The sequence below is a fragment of the Amphiprion ocellaris genome, chromosome 13 (genome assembly GCF_022539595.1).
Source record: "Amphiprion ocellaris isolate individual 3 ecotype Okinawa chromosome 13, ASM2253959v1, whole genome shotgun sequence".
Taxonomy (NCBI): Eukaryota; Metazoa; Chordata; class Actinopteri; family Pomacentridae; genus Amphiprion; species Amphiprion ocellaris.
The window spans coordinates 29704715-29722839 of record NC_072778.1 but is presented as its reverse complement, the minus strand read 5'-3'; the positions used below and the strand labels follow the sequence as shown (position 1 = coordinate 29722839).

At 38.4% G+C, this 18125-nt stretch overlaps 1 protein-coding gene across 3 annotated transcripts in view; it reads right to left on the bottom strand.

Moving 5' to 3' along the window:
* Positions 1 to 18125, bottom strand: part of si:zfos-2326c3.2 (misshapen-like kinase 1) — a 75225-nt gene that overhangs the window by 3494 nt on the left and 53606 nt on the right. For all 3 annotated transcript variants that reach the window (XM_023267061.3, XM_023267069.3, XM_023267078.3), the window contains 11 exons: positions 17631 to 17710; positions 17251 to 17345; positions 15577 to 15661; positions 12512 to 12679; positions 11475 to 11583; positions 10313 to 10468; positions 9868 to 10011; positions 9364 to 9498; positions 9086 to 9186; positions 7943 to 8092; positions 820 to 979 (listed from right to left, as the gene is read on the bottom strand). In XM_023267061.3, the coding sequence (XP_023122829.2) occupies positions 820 to 979; positions 7943 to 8092; positions 9086 to 9186; positions 9364 to 9498; positions 9868 to 10011; positions 10313 to 10468; positions 11475 to 11583; positions 12512 to 12679; positions 15577 to 15661; positions 17251 to 17345; positions 17631 to 17710 (1383 nt within the window). The remainder of the gene's footprint in view (positions 1 to 819; positions 980 to 7942; positions 8093 to 9085; positions 9187 to 9363; positions 9499 to 9867; positions 10012 to 10312; positions 10469 to 11474; positions 11584 to 12511; positions 12680 to 15576; positions 15662 to 17250; positions 17346 to 17630; positions 17711 to 18125) is intronic.

The window sequence follows — 18125 nt, the reverse complement described above, 5'->3', positions numbered from 1 at the left end:
CAAGGACAAGACAACAAGAAGACTGCATAACGCTCCTGTATCAGCACAACATCTTTGTTCAGCCACAAGAAGCCTCTAAAATACACACCAGCTGCAGAGGTACAGGAGCATCAGAACCAGCAAGAACCTGAACTGTACAACCTCAACAACCCCAGAGAGGTCTTTGTGGGCACAAAAAAAACAGTGAAGTTGAACTGTGGATGACGATCACCTGTATGTATTTGTGTGTGCATACAGTGGTCCCTCATCTATTGCAGAGGGTCAGGTTCCAGAACCCTCTGCAATAGGCGACCTTATATTTATTTTATTATTTATATATATTTTACAGGTTTATAAACCCTCCCCACACTCTTATTAACCTTTCCCACACTCTTACAAACACTTCCTATGCTCTTAAACACTTTCTACACTCTTAAATGCGCAGTGACCAGACGTCTATGTGAAACGGACAAGGCCAGATGCTGAACGTATGCTATACACGGGAGACAGAGGAGACTGATGCTACGGCCGCTGAGCCAATCAGGGCCCAGCGCTGTACGCTACACATTTTATTTTGATTTAATATCCTCTTAATATGTTGTTTAATATATTGTTTTAAATGTTATAGGCTAGAAAATGCTCATTTCACTGCAAAAATAATTAAAATGTAAATATATAAAAATGCCTATATACCACAAAATCCCATGATATAGTGAAAAATCCCGCAATACAAAATTAGATATATACAATTCAGAAATCCGCGATACAGTGAGACCGTGAAAAGTGAAGTGCGATATAGCGCGGGACGACTGTATAATAATATAAGCTGTCGACAGTTACCGACAGATGCAGGCATCTCCCCCCACTGCAGCACCGTGTCCTTGGTGATTCGGCCATAGGTGTCGATGTAGACGCCCTCGTCTTCATAGCAAACCAGAACCTCTGTTCCAGCTTTGTTTGGCAAAATGATGATGGCATGGGGACGAATAGAACCCTGGATCTGTAACACAAACACAACAAACAGACCTGGTTTAAACTTAAACATTAATGCACAATAATGCAAATTGCACATAAAACACAAGACACGTCTGCTACAAACACGACACAAAGACCTGCCAGTTGTCAGAGAGATGACTTTATAATCTGTTATGATATTTAAATGTCATCTGACAACATCCTTCAGTCGTAGAAACTCAACAATATGATTCAACTCTGGAATTACTACATTCCAATCTTTAGACATGAGATGACCCGGAATGATGTGTTTAGAAGTAACAGGATAAGAACAGAAAAGGAGTTCAAAGAGGGATATGTGGGAAGGGATATGATGGGAACTCCAATGTGAAAGGACTCTCTGAGCAGAAAGAGGCAACCTTTTTCACTGAGGAGATTTCATCAGAAAGCTCAGCTTTTTGACTAAATCATGGAGTTCAAGTCTTTACCATTTTCAGTGCCATGTGGTGCAGGAATTGATCAAAATCCCAAATTAGTTAGATAGTAAGATTCTCCTGCTCATAGTCATTGTATGGAAAATATCTTTACATTTGCATAGATTATCAAGTCTTTTGCATTAAATCAAATTTCATCCAACAGCCATAAACTGCAATTCTGCAGCAGCCCCAAACATTTCTCCAACAGTTCAGAAACACTTCTCTGATTAATCCACATACATTCTTGAACTAACTAAGCTTATCTAAGTAGTTCTGAAAACAAAAATCTCAAATTAATTAGTTGCCTAACATCTGAAACATTTACCTAACAGTTAGGAAATATTATCTGACAGTTCAAAAACATTTATGGAATGGTTTAGAAATGCTATCTAACAGTTCTGAATCATTCTCAGTAGTTCTGATGTTTTTCTAACCAGTTCAGAAACTTTTCTCAGCACGTCGAAAACATTTATCTAACTGTTCAAAAACACTGAAGTGAGATATTTCTGAACCGACAGATCAGATAAATCAGTCTAACAGTTAGGGAACATTTACCTAACCAGCCCAGATACAGTTCACTTCACTACACACTTAATCCAGCTCTATTTACTGAAGTAGTTCTGTCAATATCCTCAATTTTGCTCAGCAACATTTTTCTAAGCACATCTAAAACATTTACTGAAGTACTTTTGTAAACATTCTCAAATTAGCTCACCATCACTTCTCTAACTACATTTAAAACACTGATCTAACAGTTCAGAAACATTAAACTAACCAGACCAGATACAGTTAAATTAATAATATCAAAGCAGTTCTGGAAAAACCTCAACTTAGTTCAGAATCGCTTGTCTAACCACATCTAAAACGTTTAGCTAACAGTTCTAAAACACTATCTTAACAGCTCAAAAGCAGTTATCAAACCTCAAACCCATCATGGAACCTTTGTCTAACAGAAAATCATGATCACTCTCTAAAACTGAATGTCAACAACAGCAAATCAACGTCTACGTCACTAAAAATCAGCAACCTGTTAGAACGAAAACTGCCAGGAATAAAGCTCTCCGTCCCCTTAATAGGAGATTCTTGAACAGAAAAACTCATCCAGGATGAAAGACAAAAGTTTAGCGTTCTGCACTGCGTTACTAAAACTGATTTCATACATTACCAGAGTCTGAGCCACAACAATCCTGAGCATGAGAAGGGGCATCCACAGACGCAATGCAATCTTAATCCTCTGCCTTGGAATCAGCATGGTTACATAGTTCGCAGGCAAAAATGTGAGACGCTTGTGTGTGCTTTTTTATGTGGGTGAGTGTAGTGTGTGTGTGCAAGTGACGGTTTGACTTGTGAAAAGGTGAATTGCTTTTAACAGCGATAAGGAAACAGAAAAGAGTGTTTTGAGCGAATGTGTTGTACTGCCGATGCAGTAGGTGTGTGTGGGAAGATGTGCACAGAAGAAGAGAAGGTGTGTGTGCAAATGAGTCTGTATCAGAGTGTGAAATGTCCTCCAGAGCACTCAAAGAAAGTGTAAGTGAGTGGGTTTAAAAGTGTGTCTGGAGGAAAGCTGTGTGAGAGAGGAGAGAAAATGGGGAGAAGGAGGCTAGAGTAATGATATCGAAGCAGCAGAAGCAGCAGCAGCAGCAGCAGCAGCAGCAGAATAAGGCACCGGTGTAGTAGGCAGCTGGGGGAAGAGTCGCTTAATATACCAGAGGAGGAGGGAGAAAAAAATTCAACAGGAGTGAGAGCAGGTCAGGACTCACGCTGAGTTAATGATCGCAAAAGAAGGAGGACAGGAGGGATGTATTTTTAGAGCTTATGTGTCTTTCCAGCTCCTCCCTGCCTATAGAAAGTAGCACATTTTAGAGGTGGATGGGACAGAGTGAGAGAGTCAGTGATGGAAGGATAGGGACAATATGAATGGAGGACAAGCCATCAGTCTCACACATGTCTGGTCAGAAAACAGAACTATGATCAGCCAGTGTACAAAATTACATTTGTCGCCTTTAAACATCTGTTTCTTTAACTTTAAAACCCACATTTCAAGCTAAGTCTTCATCAGTGATCCCATGAGAAGAGTTAAAGGCAGAACATCTTTCCTGCTCCAGCCACCCACTCAGTACCACATGTACTGTATAAATGCTGGCAGCATATAAACCAGCAGCAACAACAACATGACTGACTATATACTGCAGCATATATATTAACACCGCCTATATACTCCACATGAAACAGGCTGCAGCTCAGATGTTACCAAAATGAAGTTTTAATACTTCCCAGCCTGAGTTTCAAACATCTCCAGTTCTTGCTGAAACATATTTAACAGGATGTGTCAGAATCTCAATGTGAATATGACTCACCAGAGGCTACAGCGAGCTTTACGTGCCCACATACAGCAGAGGAGAGAGGGAAAAAAAATGACCTGCTGTATCTGTAATTCTACTTGCAGTGGGCGATTTGTTTCGCATCTAAAAACACAGATTCATTTGCAGCCTTTTTGAAGAGAGGAAAAAAATCAAGTTTTTCAGATGTATGGAAGCCGTTAAAACTTGACAGAGTTTGATTCCTGTGAATGAATTTAAAAACAGTACCATCACACCCTAAGGTTTGCGGAAATAGTCTGGATGCTATTTAAAGTTGCCAAATGCAGCTAACCTGTGGATTGTTTACCATGTGTGACTCTATTCAGTTAATCTGTCAGTTGTAAATATAAGAATATAATGCATATGGAAAGACAAAATGGGATACTAAAATATCACTACCATAATATGTCATACATGTTATAGTTGGCAGATGTCTGATCTGTAGATACTAAGAGTTTGTGTTTGTTCTTTTAAACCAATTTGTGATAAATGAATTTAAAAATGTGCTTCTTTGGTCCCGCCCTCAGTACTATCCGACAGACTACATGTCACAAGTAGCAGTTTATAAATACTAAAGGATAAATGTTGAAAACTTAAATAGACAAAGGAATTTTAACAAACTTTTGACATGAGGAGTTTCAATTTTTTTTTCCCTGCAAATCAGTTCCAAATATTGGTTAGTGGTCTCCTTGATTACTAATAACTGGCATTGGCCCTGGAAAAAAACATATCTATCATCCGCTTGTGGATACTGAAGTTATGGATCTGGAATTTCAACTTAGTATGAGTCAGTTTGTTGATTTGAGCTACTCTTGGAAGGAATGCTCCAAAGCATACGAATTTATGCAGCAAACTAAAACTGTTGTTGCGTCACAGCAGAGAATACAATGAATTCCAAGGCAGATGGGAGATGATTATTCACCGATTTGCAAATACTGATGGCTTGGAATCAATATTCTTGGATTAAATTATCACATAACTCCTTGTATGAGAACAGTGTCACCAGCAGAATTATCATTTGACTCTGCAGCTCCTATCAGCCAATTACATAATCTCATTTTAGATTATGAACTTTAAATAAATTAAAGTATTAATTTGAAGTTCTTTATTTATATTTTTATTTTAACAATGTACCAAACAACTATGTGGAATGTGAAAGGGGTCACTTTGAGAGATTAATTAAAACTTGACACTTTAAGTTCTGTGGATCTTTTTCAGTTTCAGCTCACTGTAGAACTTCCTTTTTCCATCTGAGAAATATTGTGAAAATCAGGAACATCCTGTCTCAGAGTGATGCAGAAAAACTAGTCCATGTATTTGTTACTTTTAGGCTTGACTACTGTAATTCCTTATTATCAGGTTGTCCCAAAAGCTCTCTGAAACATCTACAGCTGATCCAAAATGCTGCAGCCAGAGTACTGACGGGAGTTAGCAAGAGAGATCATATTTCTCCTATGCTGGTTTCTCTTCATTGGCTTCCTGTTAAATCTAGAATAGAATTCAAAATCCTTCTTCTGACATATAAAGCTCTTAACAACCAATCTCCATCATATCTTAAAGACCTGATAGTACCATATTATCCTAGCAGAACTCTTCGCTCTCAGACTGCAGGCTTACTTGTTGTTCCTAGAATCTCTAAAAGTAGAATGGGAGGCAGAGCCTTCAGTTATCAGGCGCCTCTCCTGTGGAACCAGCTCCCAGTTTGGGTTGGGGAGGCGGACACCCTCTCTATTTTTAAGACCAGGCTTAAAACCTTCCTTTTTGACAAAGAGCTGGATGCTTCAGATGTGTGGTTGTTCTCCCACCATCTCTATCCCTCTACCTCTTCCCCTCTACCTCTATCCCTCTATCTCTACCTCTACCCCTCTATCTCTATCTCTCTACCTCTTCTGTCCCTCTCAACCCGCCCGGCCAGCAGGCAGATGGGTCCCCCCACATTAGAGCCGGGTTCTGCTCGAGGTTTTTTTCCCTGTTAAAAGGGTGTTTTCCTTGCCACTGTCGCCTTTTGGCTTGCTCTGGGGTTCAGGCATATGGGTTCTGTAAAGCGTCTCGAGACAATTTGACTGTAATTGGCGCTATATAAATAAAATTGAATTGAATTGAATTGAATTGTTGTGGTTTTATGGCCCACGGCTTCAGTCAGCTTTTGTTAGTTAGCTGCTTAGCTTTAGCCCTCATGATGTCATTTTCCTTTCCAGCAGGCAGTCTTCAGCAAACATATTTATCTTCTGTTAAACCCACTACAGCGCCAGATATTTTCTCAGGAGTTAACGAAGAGCAAAAGAGAGCTGAAGGGAGAGTAAATATTGGACTTATGGGACCTAATCAGATCAACAAATTAAAGCAAGTAGTGCTCTGCATCTGCTGTGTGTGCAAAAACTTGCAAGTTATAGTTTGTTCCCCTCAAGAGATGAAAAATGAGGTGTGGGAGGATTAAGTTAGTTAAGTTTTATGAATTATCTCAGAAGAATTAAGAAGTAAGAGATTTGCTTTCTCAATTTAAGTAGTCCAGTAACTTAACATTCATGAAATGGGGGACGTGTGAAGAATACATGACAAAGGAATAGTCCATATAAGAGCAGCACAGGCTGAGATGCCTTGACTGTTAGACCTTAGTATGGTTTAGCCTGCAAAACACCAATATTTTCTATTTATCCTACATATACAGTATATATTTAAAATGCACACCTCTAGTCTGTAAAGAAAGCTTTCAGTTATGAACTTCTAGGCCAAGCTGATATCTAAAGAATATTACAGAATACATCATAAAACTGTCCAGAACCCCTTTAAAATATACGTACTACATCCAGAGAAAAACAGAAACAAGTATTCTGCTAAAACTCCAATAAAACAAATCTTAGTTTGCCAGTAAGCAGCCACCTTACAATACATACTGAAGATCAGCACACTCACAAAAGTTTTTCTGACTCAAGCTTCATCAGATCAGTTTCTACAGTTTAAATGAAAGTTCCAGCACCATATGAGGCATAAAACTGTCAACGTCTGAACAGAAATGTGAATATGAGTCACAAAACTCTGCAGCTGTTCTACCTGCCCACAGACCAAACACACAGAGAGAAAGAGCAGTGATAATTTAGCAAATGTAGAGAGAGAGAGAAGATAAAAATTAGGGGAAAATGAACAAATGAACAATGCTACATTAGATGGCAGAGTGAAAGCGTGGGAGGAAGAATAGAAAAGAGGGATGACAGCGAACAGAGTTTGACAGCTATAGACTGTGTGGGAGGAGAGTAGAGGGAGGTGGAACCAGGAAAACAGGATAAATAAAGCAGGACAGCAGTGACTGACATCTGTAGACTGAGTGGGAGGAGGACCAGGAGGTTCATCCTGAGATACTGAGAGGAGGGAGGTGATACGGTTGACTGGAGAGATAACAGCTGGAAAGGTAAAATAAAATTCTGATTTAATGGAGAACTCCAGTGACAACGAGGACAATATCTGTATCATGTGAAGCTTCAGAGATCAGACTTCTCTTAACTTAAGGATCTCGAAATACGTAATACTCTCTTCAATAAAAAGATGTATGGGTTTTTCTATCACAGGGCTACATATAGAGACAAACAATCACACTCACATTCACACCTACAGACAGTTTAGAATCATCAGTTAACCTCAGCATGTTTTTTTGGACTGTGGGAGGAAGCTGGAGTACTCAGAGAAAGCCTAAGCATGCACAGGGAGAACATGCAAACTCCATGCAGAAAAATCCTGGGAGGCTGGGATGCAAACCAGGGATCTTCTAGCTGCAAGGCGACAGTGCTAACCACCAAGCCACTGTGCAGTCCCACATGGATCCTAACAGCACATATTCCTCAAGTTCCTTTTACATTTTATCAAAATGCTAATCTTTAGAACCTGCCACAGACTTGCTTATGAGGTACAGGCACACTGCTCTTGTAATTTTGATGATACAATACAGGATTATCAGATGGCACACATATTATCAATCGTTGGTAGTGGTTATCGTCTCTTTTGAAAGTCTGGCTTAATTGTCAAGTCTTGTTTTGGGGGTAAGAAAGATTACTTTAGAGGGGGAAAATGAGGAGGCAAAGGGAGATTTGAAATATATTTAAATAAAAATACATTCTAAAAACAAAGAACATAAATTAATGAAGGCCACACTTAAAAAGTAGTCAAAATCTAGTTGCTTACATGTGTAGGCAGGTAGAGGTCGTATGGTGTTCCAGAGTCCACGTCAATGGCGTGAAAACCAGACAAAGAGCCGTAGATGACCTTCAACCTTTGACCTTCCTCCACCGTCAGGTCAACAGACAGCGGTTTTTGAGGCAGAGACCTGAACGACTGGAGACACACGATCAAATTAGATAAGATAGTCTGAACACCTCAATCATTACCACCAAAGATATATTTTAAAAAGGAACCGTGACACCAGCAACCTAACTGGAACTGCTCCATTAATAATTAATCAGCAAATGACTTTGAGAATTTGAAGAAGAGTTACATAAAAATCTGCATCCTAAGATTGTCCTGCCATCACTTCCACAAGGTATATTTTTGGCCTTTTCTAAGGAGAGAGGGTTAACTATGTAACACAGAAGAGAAAGTAGCTCAGGCCACAGAGGACAGAAATAAATGGGACACAACTCTGCAGAGAATGTGTGTATATGAGGCTTGTAGCCTGGATGTGTCATGTCTGTGTGTATCTACAAGTGTTGGGCTGTGACCCTATTTGATTTTTTGGCAATGTTTATGAAAGTTTTGACCCAGATATGCAAATAAGTGGTAAGAACAGAAAAGATAATAGAGGACAGTGTGGTTAACCAGTTAGTGGTGGTTTAACTATTTCAAACAACCCAGTCAAGGTTGAAGCTGAATGAACAGGTTCAAATTATACTGCTCAGACATCCCAGATTCTGTTTGTTAGGCTTTACACTGCATTGTTAAATGTAGATCTGATTTTGTCAGTCTAAGTTTCGGTTTGTTAGCTACAATTATAATGCTAACATGACTACTGTTCACGGCTCACAGACCTTTTGATATACCTTAAGTCCTGGATAAGCAGAAAATTCAGACCTACTATATGTCATTAAGATCAAAGATGTTTGTATGAAACATTGTGGCAATCCATCTACTATATCAGATATTTAGTGACCAAAGCTTCTGGAAAAACAGGCGACAGACAGCTCAGCATACTGCCATCCACAGAGACCTGGAGCTAAAAAGAAAGCTGTATAACCTAACGTGTAGTATTTAGAATATATATTGTCATGTCTTCACAGCCAAAACAAAGATCTCAGAAGATACTGTACATCGTGTGTTTTTTTAAATACCAACCTTGAAGGCCATGAACTTATGGTATGGTTTTGGGGCCCAGGCATACACCTCCACAGCATTCTTTAGTGCTATCACTAAGAACTTTATCTTCTCGTAACGCACTGGAAAAAACAAGATGGAAAAAGAGAAATTAAAAACCTTCTTGATGACTTTGATAGACTGCATATGTAGCTCTTTAAGACCTCTGCTAAAACAACACCAGTGGGTTACAATTTTTAGCATACGAAATAAAGAAAAACTGGTGCACACTCAGCCTGCCCTTTGTAGTCTGTACTTACCCACTTTGTAGTGGACACAGCCCTCAAGGTCACCTACTGATGTCCAGCCCTGTCTCTTCTCCACCTCAGGGTCATTATGGAGGATTTTATTCCTTAACCAGGACAGGTAGTAGAGACGCAGCTTGTTCTTTTTCCCTACAGATATAGAAAGAAGGACGGAGGGGAAAATGAAGGTAAATCTTGCTTCAGTGACATAAAGTTTAAACTCAGTTCTCTGAGGTGACTTAATATGAAGTAATGTCCTGCTTCACATTAAACCAGTTACATGCATTTGCTCACATCGCTGGAGAATGAATATGAGTTAAAATACTTTCTATATTTGGATAAAAACAACAGTCCTTCTCACGTTATTATATGATATTTTGAGATAAGCAAGGCTGGCAGCTAAATTCTACTCTGTTCATTCTGCTTTACAGCATAGGACAAACCAGATATTGTAACTGTGTGAATGCCTGCGTTCTGTGTCAGTGTGTTTTTATACACTTGAACCCACAGTATATGTACCTGATATAGTAATCAGTACATTGAGTCCTTCCAGCACATCCATCTGCTGAAACCTCCGTCTGCTGATGAGAGAGTAGACTTTCCCCTGACCACTTCGATCCAGCAACCACAGCCCATTTTCTGTCCCCACCAACAGATTCACACCTGCAGAACAGAACAGACACATGATTCAGCTCTAACATACAGTGTCATGAATCCATTTATCAACGTGGAATCTTTAGATTTATATACTGGTAAGAATTCCAAAAGAAACAACACAGAATCTGCAAATTATCAACAAACAAAAGACCACTGGTACTATGCCAGAATGTCAGTAAACAAACTGAAACCTTCGCTTGTTCAGTTCAAAACATTTAACAAAAACACTAACAGTACATTTTAGTCAACTTCTGAACACATCTACAACATGCATATTAGATATTTATGACAGTATAAAACTACAAACCCCATAGTCCAGCACAGAGAACCTCAGCGTTGAACTTCTTTTTGTACTTGCGGATCTCTGGAGTGTCGCTCTGTGGTCGAATGTTGGTTGGGTTCACGTTCACCACAGAGCCCTTCCTGTGGTTCTCTCTCTTCAATGGTTCACCTTTGATGCCCGCTGCATTGAGACAAAAGAAAAAGTCTGACTGATCTAAGCAGCTCAAAGACAAACAGATCTGCAAACAGAATTCAAGCTCAGTTGCGACTTTGTATCAACAACAAGCTGTCACAATGTTTACAATGTTCCTGTTACTGTCAGTCTGTCTACACTGCAAGCTTTTCAGAAGCTCATAAAATATGACAAAAACTCACCAAAAGTCATCATAAGGAAACTGCATGAGGAAGTTTTAATAACAGTAATGTTTATTTAAAAAAAAATATTTGCATTCCACAGTTTCATTATGATATTTTTCATACATTTACTAAATCTGGCATATTTATAATCTGCAATCCTTTTTCATGTATTGGGCAGGTGGAAACTGCAGCAGAATGCTTTGCCACCATAGAAAGTGGATTGTGAACAAAATAAACAAACAAAATAATTGATGGTGAAATATATTTCTTTCATATTTTTTATTCATTTTTATGCCGTGATATCATAGCTGGTCAATTGATACTTAATTGTAGAACTTTAGTGGTATTGGTACCAACCACAATTATTTCTGGCATTATGACAGCAGTCGTACAAATACATTTGGAAGGTGTTCTATAAATTGGTATGAATTAAGTAGAACAAATTTAAATGACATAGTATTTAATAATCATCTCTATACGCTACAATGCACCTGGCAAAATTTACTTCCCTGGGTGCAGGAAGCCACATGAAACGACTGGTTGGGCTGTAAATGTGACATGCAGATGCTAGCATCGCTAATGGGCTAACAACATCAGTTTACAAAAGGTGTAATTAATACAGCATTTTATCACATTTCACTGTGAATAATTTCTGTCAGTATCCTCAAACTGACTGCAGCTACACAGCAGCCCTTCTTCTGTGGTGCTTCTGCTCTTTTGTCTTGCAGATATCAGAAGATACACAAGCAATACTACCTGAATGGAAGGTCAGTGACATTCCAAAGAGCCGAAGTTCAATTTATGTGTTATGAATGTATAAATGTACTCACTGGGGCTCTGTGGTGGCGTTGATATGGGGATCAATCTTGGATCAATGAAGGACATGAAGGAGGAAGATGAAGATGAAGGTGTGCCTTTACCAGTAGGACTGCTGACAGCCTGATGAACAACAACAAAGACAGTGATTTCATACAAGTGTTTTGACTGCCTGAGGTTTTACCTCCATGCATTAAAATGCAATTACATTCATTGCTTTAGCGATCACTAAGTACAGCTTTGCAGCCTTTTAGAATCAGAATGAGCTTTAATGGTCGAGTATGTACACAACATACAAGGAATTTGGTTTTGGCTGCTGGTGTCACTCTAGGAATGAGGAAAAGAGAATAATATAACAATAAAAAAATAGATACAGATATTTAAACATCTAGAAAATAATATCTATACACAGTAGTGCAAAATGACAAATGCTAGAGTGAGAATATACTGCAAAAAATTTACTGTACAATCACAAACATCTTCAGATTTTTATTATTATAGTCACTGTTTTTCAGCTTCTTAATATTAATAATTATTAATATTAATATTATATACATTGTTTGTTCTAAAATTTTAGAAGGACATATAAAATGCATGGTTGGCCGAACAAACACAATTAATAAATTAGGTAATAAAGGTCCAACACGTCACTACTCTGTACCTAAACTGTGTCACCGCCTCCCTCTGGTGGATAAATGCAACTAATGCAACTAGTCACATTAATGTCTTTAAACAAAACTTCTAAGTATAGGGCTGCACAGAGGTTCTGTGGTTAGCACTGTCACCTCACAGCTAGAAGATCCCCAGTTTGTGTCCTTGCCTGTGTGGAGTTTGCATGTTCTCCCTGTACATGTGTGGGATTTCTCCGGGTACTCCGGCTTCCTCCAATGGTCCATAAACATGCTGAGGTTAATATGCTTATAAACATTTAGCAACATTTTTTTTCAGACTAATTATACAATTAAACCCAGTGTTATCACAAAGATGCATACTGATAAGGTTGAGACAAAAGTCTGGTTAACAGGCTACACTTGTGTCCTAGTAAACCCACATGTAGTTCCTGGTGTGTGGGGGATCCGGGGGCTGAGGGTGATCGAGAGTAGCTGAGTTCACGAGTTCGCTGCTGCTTTCCCAGTGCGTTATGCAGAGGACTGGAGGAAGAGGTTTTCTGCAGCAGGTCTGGTAGCAGGTAGGTATCATCTGAACCCAACCAAGAAAGCTGTAAAACAATCACACAAAGTAATCGTCAGTGGCAAAACAAAGCTTCAGGAAATCTGTATATCATTCAGATTGATGGCTCTCGATTTTAGTAGGACTGTGTCTAGTTTAATGTTTTAGACTCTAGAGCTTCCAAGTTTTGTGGTGTGTAGTTGGTCCATACTCTGGAGTCCATTTAATGAGAGTTACAATTTGGTCTCACAGGCTGATTGATTTCAGTCAGGGTGTGTGAAATACTGAGAAACACTGAAGCGTTTGGGGACTACAGGATCTGTGATTTCTCTCTCATTTTTCTGTTGTTGGTTTTTGTAACTGCAGGATCTGCTGTGTATCATAAAGCATGGTTGAGGATGCTAGTTTTATGCCAATAATTCACTGATCTGTGGATGTTCTTACATTACTGCTTGTGTTTTATTTTAACTATTTGATTTAAATGCAAATATTTCCCAAGAACAATAACTGCATGTTGTCATCAAGTGTAATGCTACTACTTAAACGGTGGAAAAAAACAGCTTCATTACAAAGACTGACAAACAGACTTTAGCTAATCTAAATTCCCTATTAAGTATGGCCCCCATCTTTCACACCATCAAACAACAGCCTATTCCAAGTGAATTTTCATGCTTATTGTGGACCCTGGTGGACCTGTTAGGATGTCATATTTCCCCCACTGCTTTCACTCAATTTAAAGTGTTCCACACAGCTGAAGTCTTGTATCTTCACCTTTTAGCAGTGCAATTATAAAGTAGTACAAGAATGTGCTGACAAGATGTGTTTTTCTGTTGGATTTTACTGAAAGCCTCCACAGCATAAAGGTGAGTATCCAAACTTGAGAGCAGAATACCTACAAAACAAACCAATATCCAAATTAGGTTTGAAACAATTCTTCAACTTATTCAAGAAATTTGATTACTAAAATTCTTCGAGGCAAAAGTCTCTGAATCGAGGCTTCGTTTCATCCACTACATACTAGACCCTAACTGGTGGGCCACGGTCCGAGTCCAGACTCAGACTTCATCCTATACGGACCAGGACCTATAATCAATAAATTATAAAGGGATTTTAAATTTGACGGGATGCTTCTATTTTAACCGGTGCAGCTTTTTTAGTGTTTACTAGCACACTAGAAAGCATATCAGAGGATTGCACTACGAAGGCAGTTTGACAGAGTCAGACTTTCTTTGTGTGAGTCTGCTCAACAAAAACTAAATCCTCAGTCACAGTTAACAGGTATGAAGATGGTTTTCAGCTTTCTTTGTCAGTTCAGACTTTCTGCTTCAAACTCGTCACACAAACAGCAGCATTTAATGATCATTTGACTTGTTTTCACAAAATGAAACAATCGTGTACAGGTTGTTTTAATGGAGAACAATGAGGAACATAAAAATATATCATAGTAAAAAGCTGCTATTGGAAATTATGTAAGACAGGAAGGCTGGTAGAACACTGTTGAACATGCATAATTTATTTTACTGATCAATACAGCTGATTATTGATAACAGACAGCTGAACAATAAAACTATCAAGCTTCACATATTCAAACATGATATTGTATTGAAGTGCATGTAGGTCTGACACTGTCTCGTAATGAAGGAAATCATTTTAATTTGTGGCTAAATCAGTGTAACTAATGTTACTGATTGAATATTCTCTGCGATAAATACGAATAAACTGATCAGTTTTCGTATTTGTGTTCAGCTGCAGTAGCAGCAGTTTAAATGGACCGAACATAGAAACGTATTTATGTGATTTCTGCGTCACCAACTAAATACATGTCTGGTTCCCATGACTTTAGTTTTAGTGGAATACCCCTGTATACTATATATGTACATTACCCCAGTACTATACTATATATGTACATTACCCCTGTACTATACTATATATGCACATTACCCCTGTACTATACTATATATGCACATTACCCCTATATACTATACTATATATGTACATTACCCCTATATACTATACTATATATGTACATTACCCCTGTACTATACTATATATGTACATTACCCCTGTATACTATACTATATATGCACATTACCCCTGTACTATACTATATATGCACATTACCCCTATATACTATACTATATATGTACATTACCCCTATATACTATACTATATATGTACATTACCCCTGTACTATACTATATATGCACATTACCCCTGTACTATACTATATATGCACATTACCCCTATATACTATACTATATATGTACATTACCCCTGTACTATACTATATATGCACATTACCCCTGTACTATACTATATATGCACATTACCCCTGTACTATACTATATATGTACATTACCCCTATACTATACTATATATGTACATTACCCCTGTACTATACTATATATGTACATTACCCCTGTATACTATACTATATATGTACATTACCCCTGTACTATACATGTACATTACCCCTGTACTATACTATATATGTACATTACCCCTGTATACTATACTATATATGTACATTACCCCTGTACTATACATGTACATTACCCCTGTACTATACTATATATGTACATTACCCCTGTACTATACTATATACATCCAATACACCGTAGATGTCCACCTGTGTTCCACCAGGACGGTTATTTCTGTTGCACAGTGCGCTAACTTCAGCTTTAGATGCTGTAATATGCATGTCAAGTGTGGAATCCGCTTACTTGATTACTCGTCAGAATAATCGATGGAATACTCGATTACTATAATAATCGCCAGCTGCAGCCCTAATCCGGACAGTTAAATATTCTGGTTGAGCTCTAAATTTTACATTACAGACTGATCACACAGTTTCTTGCTATGTTTGTGTGTATGTGTGTGTGTGTGTGTGTGTGTGTGTGTGTGTGTGTGTGTGTGTGCGTGTGTGTGCGTGTGTGTGCTGAGTACCTGGTTGAGATTGTGGTGAGGCTGCAGGACGATGCCATCAGGTATTCCTCTGAAGTATTTCCCTTTGCCATTGGACAGGCCAGACCTTGAAACACACAGGTCCAGATTTTAGAGCAGAGTCTGACTGCAGGTGTTATATTTAGTGGTTAGAAACAAGATCAATACTTCTACGAGATCAGTGGCAATAAAAACAAGGCAGAGTTACTTTCAGCAGAGGAACCTAATGAGAAAACACTGATGTCAACGATGGTGAACACTGTGAATGCACTGACCCAGACACAAAAGCACTGCAGCACAAATACAAATCTGTTCTGTATCATGTTTGGGAGAATGTAAAATGCATTCAAAATTTATCTAGCTTTAGTTTTAAGCTTTACTTGGTTGAACAAATTACGCCACAAGATATTAATCTTGCTTTTTGGTGTACAATTTATGAAATCTGTCAAAGTATTGTGGGTTTAACTTGGTAGTTAGAAACATTTCAACATGCACTTATTCTCAGTCCATGCTCAAGGATTCTGAACAAACACAGTAACTCTGAACACATTTTTTCAACTCTTTTTCCTATTATTGCTTTCACAATCTGTACATGAAATCTTCTAACCGGTTATGTTTCACAATTGTGGTGCTTTGAAGCACATAAAAAATGGCTCAGATTTTCACAGTTTTACGGTTAGCCTTCTGAACCCCAAAAACTTGCTGGTGGGCTTAAAAGTCATGCAATCTTTACAAACTGCCAAAATTACAGTATTTAACAGACACAGAAACTGTAAAAACAGAACTGGTACTGTGTTATGTGTGGTGCTGTCAGAAAAATTAACCAACTTCAAGAATAAAATACGATATTTCAGCAAAATCACTTCGTTTATGTGCCTCTTTTTTAAAGTTATCAAAAATGAACAGCACCGAAACACAGAATGACTTTTCGGTTTAGATACAGAATTTACATAACAGAAGGGGTAATAAACAATCACCCCTCAGTGCAACCAGCAGTCACAAGATCTAAATGCAGTGAATATTCAGTTGAACTGCAGGTTGTGTTTATACAGAGCAGACGCTATGGGAACAAATTAGAGCAAATGAGAGCAAAATAAAACATGTTTGGGGAATAAAATCAATGCAGCATAACTCATACAGTATACAGAGAGTAAAATGTCAGCAGGTTGTTGAAGGACACATTCAGCATGGTGAAATATCTTTCTAGAGTTGATATCAATGTGAAAGACACCTAGTTTGTGAAAGCTGTAAAACTATACACTACTGTCTAAAAGTTTGGGGTCACCCAGGCAATTTCATGATTGATGATGAAAACTCACACTTTTATCCATGTGCTAACATAACTGCACAAGGGTTTTCTAATCATCAATTAGCCTTTCAACACCATTGGTTAACGCAATGTAGCATTAGAATACAAGAGTGATGATTGCTGGAAATGTTCCTCTGTACCCCTATGGAGATATTCCATTAAAGAACAGCCGTTTCCAGCTACTATAACTGTGTCATACTGCACAAAATGTAGCGAAGTTCTTTTTACTTCTATCAGTGACTGTGTTGTTCCATAGAGGTGCAGAACTTGCAGTCTGCATGGTTAAAAATAAAAGGGAAGAGTAGTAGAGTTTTTTTAACAGCACAACATTGACATGGCAAGAATTATACTGAGACCACAGTTTTCACCTGTTTCTGTCTTCGTCATCACTGCTGCCAACCTCGTCACTAGAGGAGGAGTATTCTGTGGCCTTGTTGAGTCGACCCAGAGCAGGTTTGAGTCCCTGCATGGATTAAAAAGAGGTGAGGAAAATGAAATAGATAGTTTAGTTAATGTGATACAGGTGAGACTACAGAACTGAATATATCAACAAAAGAATTAGAAGAAACACTGATTTACAATCAGTCCAGAAGGGTTATGTAGACACATTTATGTGCATGTGTATCCAACACAGAAATTCTATTTTGCAGTTTTAACAGTGTTGCTGGCAAAACGTAATGAGTCTATTTACACTCAATTAACTTTGGAGAGTAGATAGCGTGAAAATAGCACAAAAAAAATTATTTACTTGTGTGTGCCCACTGTTATCTGTCTTCTTGTGCTGTTGCAGACGGTGTTGAAGCAGAGGACTCTCCAGCTTGAAGTAGCCTGAAACACACAAACACACTCATATTAGTAGCAGTGACGCAGTCTGAGAATAACAGCTGGGTGGTGTTTAGCAAAGCACACCTCCCAGACTGATTTTAGCAAGCTATAATCACCCTGGATAAATGAGGCCATTTTTAAATACTGGCAGCTTCTGCTTGCCTCTACAAGGGGACACTAGTTTTTGATTGTTTTATAGCCATAAACTGCGATTGTTGAGGTAAGTTGGGGCTCATGCTCTCAGGAGCACAGCAAATCACTGAGACAAAACCCTGTGTCATATTCACTGCACAGTTTGTTCAAGATACAAGTATTTTTAGATGCTCTTCGGAAACAAGACAAATGATATGAAAATGTGCACAGTCCAATATTCAATCTCCTTTTAGCTCCTATCTGGTTCTTTAGCTACTGAATCCTC